Raw genomic sequence first — 8,583 nt, forward strand, 5'->3', positions numbered from 1 at the left:
GACGCAAGGCGCTGCAATAAGTACGCAGTTCTCGGAAGAAGATAAAACAGAGCTGAACCGCGATTTGTCCCTTGCATTCGCTGGAAAAGAAGGCAGTGTCTCTGAATGAGTTGCTGGCCACACGGAGTAATGAGACTCGGAGCGAAGCCTCTCGCGCATAAGTAAAAGGAGTGCTCAGTCGCACGCCAAAGAGCTGAACCTAATTTGGTTTTAGCGTGAAGAGGGCTTCCGCAATTGCGCATGCGCGGCGCAACGCGACACTATAGCGTGCTGGCGAGTGCATCTGGCTCAGACAACGCGAAAGCGAAGCCCGAAAGGTGCCGAGAAAGCACGAACGGCTGAGCGGCGCGTGAAAGCCGAGCACTTCCGGTAAACGCGATACGGCGTGATGAGGGCGCGCTTCTGACCACTGACGACGCAGATATGCTAATCGACCGCATTCTTACGGGCTGGTATTCTTCTGTTTTATTTCCCTAGGCGGAAGCGAAACAGCGGTCGCTAAATAAACAAACATGCGACGGCCACATTTCTGCAAGGGCTGCAGCGTTGCCTTCGAGTAAGACTCGCCCCTTCAACGGGGATAGAGCGCTCCACTGAGCTCTTTACACGCTTGCAAGAGGGTTAAGAACACTTTACGTTTGAGCGCAACTCAAGAGGATGCGATAAAGGGATGCTACGAGACAGCGTCGTGCGAAGGCTATTGCTTAGCAAGTGCTCACCTGAATAATAACGGCTCTAGTTCAACGCGAAGTTGGCTTCGTATTTCCCACTGCTACCACTGCTACCTGACGAAAGTGCTCCACATGTCACGAAACATTGCTGAAGAACGTACTTTACCCGCACTCACATAAGCTCACCCACAAAAGTGGGGCAGAGAGCCGAGGACCAAGGCGGGTTTCGCAAGCACTATCAGTACGTTCTCACGCAACAGGTATTGCGCGCTTGCGATAGGCGCCTCATGCTGCTTGAGCGTTTTCATAACCTAACGAAGTCATAGTCGTCCTCACGCGTCACGAGTGGGGGGGGGGGGGAGTCACTGACGCTAATAAGGTAGTCGCTTTCAAGTGCCGCTATACATGCTCTGTGAAATTTAGGTATGCAGAGTAGTATAGAAGCTACAGCCACGCAAAATTGAATGCTCGGTCGACGCCAATACCTCGCTCCATTAGTTTCCGTGTAAAAGTGCCCAATGGCGCTTCCTTGCCGTATGTTGCCGGCTGTGGCCTTCTTTGCAGGGCCTCCACTGTTTCTACAAGCGCGGCAACTAATATCCAGATTGCTGCTGCGTATGTATTAATCATTGTGGGCATCCAAGCGCCTCACCGGTGTCTTGAAGATATTCGTAATTTTTCTTACGCACTTGGCGGCCCTTTAAAATGCGCGGTAGGAAGAAAAATGGCCATCGCGCTAAAGTAGCGAAATTTAAATTGTTTTGCTATTAAAATTCCTCAGAAGCATCGAGTTTTATTTTTCAGAGTTCGACAGGCGTGATCCAGGGTGCTGCACCTACCCAGCCCCTTTGAACTCCTCACACGTAACCGAGCACAAGTCATGCGTTGTGGAATTATCGCTTTTTTTTTTCTTTTGGCTCCCCGTTATTACTTCCAGTTCGGTAGGTTAAAATGCACGCTCTTCGCATACCTGGCGAGAAGACTGTTCCTCCGTGCATGAGATCTAAGTCTCAAGCTCAGGTTGCCCCTACTGTTATTGCAAAACCCGGAAAACTTTCACGGCTTTCGACAACAGGCGGGCTGGCTGCAAAAACTATGTTATCTTCAAAAATCTTTTCCACTTCTGTCATCCCCTCCTTCGTGAGCTGGTGTGTGCGTTTTTTCTGTACGCTTTAAGCCTTGCAGAGGTCAAACACATGTCCTGAAAGCGCTTTTATTTCTCTCTCCTTTCACGGTATTCTTTGTTCCTTTAGTCATTTCTTTGACGGTGGCTTCAGCCCTTGAAAAGAGAACGTTGGTTACGGCGAGAGACTCTTATACAGAGCATGGCGTAATTATCGCGTTATATTGCAAGGTTGTGTGAATGAGCCATAGTCTTCCATTCGCCATATATCTACAAGCCTTTTATACTTTTACTTGCAGTTCCTTTTTAGATGCTGGTAAACTATTTCACGCCTTCTTACTAAAGCATGCGCCTCCCCCACTGATCTCCAATTAGTTCTTTCCTCGACAGCCGCAGCCACTATATCCCAGCAGCCTTCGTAACCTCATCGCCCCGCCTGAAAAGTTGATGGCATCTGAGCTGAAGCAAAGGAGGAAATTGACCTGAATGAGAACAGGCGAGGAATAGATAACTTGTGGCCTGTTGCGGGAACAGTGGAATGAAAAAAGAAACTTAGCTGGGGGCGGCAGCTAGTCAGCTATAGGGATACGAGTTTAAGGAATTTGGAGGGTATATGGTGGCCATGACCAGCGCAGGAGCGAGCTAAATGAAGATCGGCAGTAGAGGCCTCGGCCCTGCAGTGGACGTTGTTAGGCCGACTATGATGACCACCGGCTCTCCAGACGCAACGTGTAGTGACCATCAGCAGGACGATAGATATACCTCCCACTTGTCACAAACTTGTCTTGCGTACTGAGCAGCTTTGCGAATCAGGTCAATGCTGAGGCTGTCCTTACGTCAGACGCAACGTCAGCGCACAGCGCGAAGGGCCGCATGATAGCACACTGTGACCGGAAACAAAATGCGTATATCTGAAGGAAGGAGATAGTGATGCACGAGCGTGGAAAGCGACCAGGGAAAGAGAGGAGACCTGGCCGTCCCAACCTTCTCGACCTGTGCCAACACTTCAGTATACAGCGCCTTTGATGCGCGCGTTTGGTTGCAGGCTCATTCAATGATCTCGATGAGGGCACCACACAATCAGCTTATCGGTTGAGTGCAGATAAGCGAGCGAGGCATAAATGGGGCGCTCTCGAATGTTGAGCGATGTTACGAAAACCGTCGGATTTGTGCAAGAAGAGCACCGACTTCGCTGAAGGAACCCTCGCGTGTCTGCGAGTAACGGTAAGTCCAGCGAATCAACGCCGTGCCCTGCAGCGGGCTGCTTCGATTACTCACTTCATTTTGTGGCCGAACTCACTTGTCGAGCTCAAATATTTCCTTCAGTGACACTGACACCGGCTGATGTAGGCCGTGTTAAAGGGAACAGCCGGAAGGATAAGATTGCAAGAGACGTCGGGTTCACGACTGTTCTTACTTGGAGGACATGTTCTATTATCTTTTTGCTTGGGTTTTAACTAATGTGTGCATGACATATGCTGTATAACATGAAGAAAACCATGCCGCTAAGCGATAAACGATATATAGTTCGCGCACAACGTTTCCTGTATATCATTTCTGTGTGTGTATCGTTTGTTCGTTTTGTGCATCAGTAGAGCTTGCCTCATATCTTCAAGATGTACAATCAACCAGCCACATCTGTAATTCTATATACCTAGGTTGCTCACCGTGCTGCTTTACTGGCTAGCACAGCGCACGGTACTTTTGGTGCAGCGCGACCTCTGGGACAGAAGTCGGAGAGGCTGCTTCCTTTTTATAAGTCAACTGCCGACATGAAGCGGTTCCTCGCATTTAGACTGGTACAAGTAAACCTTCGACCGTCAGGCAAAACGTCCCATCGTCTAAACGTTGCCTAGCTGTCAGAGGCTGCCCCTCGGCCCTTGTTAATTGCGTTTTGCGTTAGCGTATTAGCGACGTAGTTGCAGTCAGCCGAAGGAAAAACTGCATCAACACATTACCGTTTCTGGGGAAACGAATGATTTCCTGAACAGGCTGGCAGCTTTTAATGGCAGAGTCGCTACAGCATTCTTCCCACGTAGTACCGTCTAGCAAAATGGGCTGTTTTCTCACGTTTGCCCCATGTGCCAGAACTGTCATGCACCTGAAGCCGCGTACAACGCAATGTTCACGTCCGTCGTAGCCAAGGGCATGAGGTGGCTGGCACAGCGCAGCTTTGACGTGTGGATCGCCTGTTCAGCATCCGGCGTCAAGGTGAAATGTCTGTCTGCGAGGCTTGTCGCGAAAGCCGTTACGTACCTTCTTTGCCAAAAGTCACCGGGAGACAGGGCCCGCTTCTCAGCCGCCGTATAGTGGAGCCCTTTCGGTAGCCCCACACACCAACAGGTCTCGAGAGGTGAAGACAGGGTTCTCCTTACCTGACACAGATTTGGAGATTAAGGGGTGCCGCAAGTGCTTTGCTACACGCATGAGAAACATGCCTCCACGGCTTGGTTACTTTTGGCAAAGGCGGTACACGTCCAACGGAACCGTCGTTTCGCTGAAGCGCTTCGCCAGCCGACGCCGGCGGTGCATCCAGCGATACAAACACTGCGTCTCTTGCCGTTCACTTGTCTCTTTTTGAACATCTGGATGTTGCTGCTGAGGAGCCATTTCTGCCTCGCTGGTCTACTCCTCCAAAGTTCATCGGAGGAGTAGAGCTTTTGAAGCTTATGCCGTGCTTAAGGATGAAGCGGCTTGTGTCAGTGTTCACCAAACAGTAGAACCACAGCAAATAAGAGACGGAGAAGAAATGTTGAAAACGAGCACCTTGTTGTCGACGTCTCATCTATGGCTCTTTTCTGCAGCTCCGTTGTTTTGTGAACGATGGGCCAACAAGTGTAAGTTTCTACTTAGTAGCACACTTTCATCAGCACTGTTTGCCAATCTGAACGTAAGTTTAGTGTTCATGCGAAAAGTGTGTTTAACAGCAGAGCCCCCGAATTTATTCGCGCGGAAAACAATGCTGATTGGGATTCAGTGATTTAGAGAAACCCCACTAGGTGGAATGAGTGTCAAAACGCCGCCAGAAATATACACCGCCGACCTGGTATGATGGTGATGAGCAGCGCATCATGGATTTTTCTCTTACTACGGAGATTTGAGAAAGGTTTACAGCTTTCCTTTTATAGCCCTTTAGCTACTTTCATGTAGAGGCTAACGGCAATTTGCAAACCGCAGCGGTGGCCCAGTGGTTTGAGCATCTTCTTTACATGCAGGAGGTGTGGGGTTCGAGCCCCAGTACCGCCGGTTACCCACCGGTTTCCAATATGTACGAGCCTTCCCCTAGCTTGGTGATCTGCTTCTCTAGGGTGAAATTCTTGGAAAATTGTTCTTTGACCCCACTTGGCGTGGACGAAGCCATTTTGTACCATGACGCTCTTTGGCCAAAGCTGCGCGCTATTAAAATCAAATCATGATCATAACCGTGATTACTACGTAAGTTCAGATGATATGCTCTGAAAACCAGTTCATTTGGCCAGCGTTCGTTTGCGCAAGGCCCGTTATTCTATTCATTTGTGCGCTTTTTAGGCGTTCTTCCTTCTTCAGTTATTTTACTCATTTGGCAACGCGCCCCGTTTCCCTGGCAAATGTACCTTTCGCAATATTTTTTGTGTTTTGTCTCACATTTACTGCGAATTTCTTGTAAAAATTGTTTCTCCGTTTTTCGCAGATTCAGATAAATGTGCGGCGCCTATTAGCCATTCATTTAAGAGTATCAGTGACCTGCGAACTGTCAATATGCCCATTCTCACCATCAACTGCCTTTTTTCTTGCTTCCTTTCTTTTTCAGTCTCGAATTTTTTTTCAAGCACCCAGTTTTTGTTGTTGTAGTTGCCTTAGTGACAGTGCACCCCTTCGTTTGTCTTTCTCTTCGTTCTTGGCCACTTATGCTACTGAGCAAGACAAAAAAAAGTGCCAGTTGCCAGTCAGCGCTTATGTTGTCCTTCACGGTCTCTGTTTAAAATTTTTAGATGACGAAACAGAACTTGTTGCATGCATATGAGTGAATTTCCACTTAAAGTTTTTTTCTCAAGGCTGCAATTCGCGAACCGAGAAAACAACGCTCTGAGGAATAGATTACATGAACAAAAATCCTGTTAAAAAAGAAATGACATACGATTAATATGCACGCTTGGCGCCTCGTTTGCCTAGCATATCTCTTATTCTTCAAGGCGCTGCCAGATTCACTGTTGCAATGAATAGGCTAAGCACACTCAGATGCGTCCATAATTACTGCAATAGCTAAAGGACAACTAGGCAAGTTAGAAGAAACAGACAAAAAAAAAACTGCTTGGGAGACCCGATGCAAGTGTCGTGCCCTGGTCCGGCACAATAACAAACAAATGATGGAAACGCAGGCCGCACAGTGGTGCCGCCAAAGAAAACGAAGACGGGGAAAGTCATGGCGCCGGCGTCCGATCCACGCCTTAGAGATATGTAGCTCTATACTCGAGGGCGCCGGCTACTGACCTGCATGGCGGTGCGTAGTGCCCGTGCGGACAAGGCCGCTGGTGCGATTCCTCCGGGCGCAAACCGTGTGCATGTCTCGAAGAGGTGGCTCTGAGCGGCTGCTCTGTTGGGCGTGCAGGCGGTGCCACGGCAGCCGAGCGAGCAGGCGCGCCCGGCCGCCCAGGAGACGCGCCTCTGGGCGTCGCCAGCGGGATGACCAGTGTCTGATGGTAGCGCCCAGCACCTTGCTCATGGTCCTGGGCGCGGCGGCGGCTGCCGCGGTGGCCGCCACTGTGGACGGCGTGCTGGTGCTGGGCCGCGATGGACGCTGGAGTACGGACGAGCCCGTGTCCGTGGGCAAGAAGACATCGCTGTTGCTGCTGGGCTCGGGCCTGGCCCGCGAGCCGGTCAGCTTCACATCACGCGACGCAGAACGCGGCAGCACCTGCAAGCAGGAAGGTGCGATGCCGCGATCGTCCATGGACGGCAACGGCTCCACCACGGTCGTGCTGCCGTGGCAGGGCCGCTGGTTCTTCTGTCTGCGAAACGGCAACAACTGGGTCCATCAAGGCCGCGCTGTCAGCCTGACTGCGTAAGTAGGCCTCCGCCTCTGGGCCGCGGGCGCCGTTGGTCCAAGCGCGGCTTCGCAGCGCAGGTGACCCGAACGTAGCCGTGGTGTCGGGTGTACGCGGTGGCGGCGAGATGGTGTCCACCAGCAAGGGCGGATACGCAGTGCTGCCCGTGGACGAGGAGGTGTTGCTGCTGCTGCTGGGCACCCACTTTTCCGAGCTCACGCGTATCACGCTCACCACCGAGAGGTCCATCCGTGGAGTTCTGTGCCGCGAGCAGGTGCTCATCGAAACCCGGGGGCTGCAGCCGCTGCACGGCGGCCTGGGCGCAAGGGTCACCGTCAGGCTGCCCCACGCGGGGCTGTACTATGTGTGCGTGTCGCTTGCCGGCCGCTGGGTGCACCAGGGCGCCGACCCGTTAGTCACGCTCGAGGGCGAGTCTACGATTGTCCCCTTCTGGTTCAACCTGCTGCTCGTCGGAACGCTGCTAGTCTGGTCGGGCCTCTTCAGCGGGCTCACGCTCGGCCTAATGGCGCTCGACAAAACCGAACTCAAGGTGATCGAGTCGTGCGGCACGCCCGAGGAACGCGACTACGCGCGCAAAATTCTGCCGCTGCGGCGCCGCGGCAACTACCTCCTTTGCTCGCTGGTGCTGGGAAACGTGTGCGTCAACAGCAGCTTCACCATACTGCTAGACGAGATGCTGAGCTCGGGGCCCGTCGCCGTGCTTCTGTCCACCCTGGGCATTGTGATGCTGGGAGAGATTATTCCGCAGGCCATCTGCTCCAGATACGGGCTCGCCATAGGAGCGAGGACCATCTTGATAACCAAATTGTTTATGATAATCACCTTCCCTCTCTCGTGGCCCATCTCGAAACTTCTAGACAGTGTGCTCGGGGAAGAAATCGGCAATGTTTTCGACCGTGAGAAACTCACTGAATACCTTCGTATCACCAAGGACTACGCGCAGCTCGAGAACGAAGAACTCAACATCATATTTGGCGCCCTCGAGCTGACCAAGAAGACTGCTGCCGACATCATGACACGCATCGAGGACGTCTATATGCTGCCGTACGACGCGGTGCTTGACTTCGAGACCATGAGCGAAATCGTCAAACGCGGTTACACCCGCATCCCCGTCTACGACGGCAGCAAGCAGAACATCGTGTCGCTGCTGAACACGAAGGACCTGACGTTCGTGGACCCCGACGACGCCATTCCGCTGGCGACCGTGTGCACATTCTACAAGCACCCGCTCAGCTTTGTGTTCGAAGACGAGACTCTCGACTCGCTGCTGCGCGAGTTCAAGAAGGGCCACTCCCACATGGCCTTTGTGCGCCAGGTGGTGCAGGCCGAGGACCGCGATCCCGCCTACCACGTGACGGGCCTGGTGACGCTGGAGGACGTCATCGAGGAGATCATCCAATCCGAGATCATCGACGAGACCGACGTCCTGAGTGAGTTAGAATGACCGCTTTTATTGCTTTTGAGGATTGAATGCACAAGCCTGGATAGGCTTAACATTTTTTTTTTGGTCGAGGTCGACACCCCCTACGTGAATGCATATGCACAGGAATAAATGTGCGATGTTATCTTTTTCAGCGTAATCTGACCATTGCCATTGTCTCTTCAAACGCCTTAGCCAGACCTGCTCGGTAGTAAATCTAGCACAGTTACAGCCGAGCGTTAGCAAATATCTGCGTTGCGGACGAAGGTTTCAGTGACGAGATCATTGCAACACGGCTGACCGCCGGCTATTGTTTCTCCGCAG

General features: G+C 52.0%; 1 protein-coding gene across 3 annotated transcripts in view; it reads left to right on the forward strand.

Annotated features, from left to right (window-relative positions):
* LOC144113017 (unextended protein-like) overlaps positions 1 to 8,583 on the forward strand; it is a 32,574-nt gene that overhangs the window by 22,014 nt on the left and 1,977 nt on the right. For 2 of the 3 annotated variants that reach the window (XM_077645892.1, XM_077645891.1), the window contains exons 2-3: positions 6,383 to 6,835; positions 6,894 to 8,269. In XM_077645892.1, coding sequence (XP_077502018.1) covers positions 6,383 to 6,835; positions 6,894 to 8,269 — 1,829 coding nt within the window. Of the gene's footprint in view, positions 1 to 6,382; positions 6,836 to 6,893; positions 8,270 to 8,583 lie in introns of those variants that run through there. The other variant, XM_077645893.1, reaches the window with a different exon arrangement.

This window comes from Amblyomma americanum, chromosome 1 (genome assembly GCF_052857255.1).
Source record: "Amblyomma americanum isolate KBUSLIRL-KWMA chromosome 1, ASM5285725v1, whole genome shotgun sequence".
Taxonomy (NCBI): domain Eukaryota; kingdom Metazoa; phylum Arthropoda; class Arachnida; order Ixodida; family Ixodidae; genus Amblyomma; species Amblyomma americanum.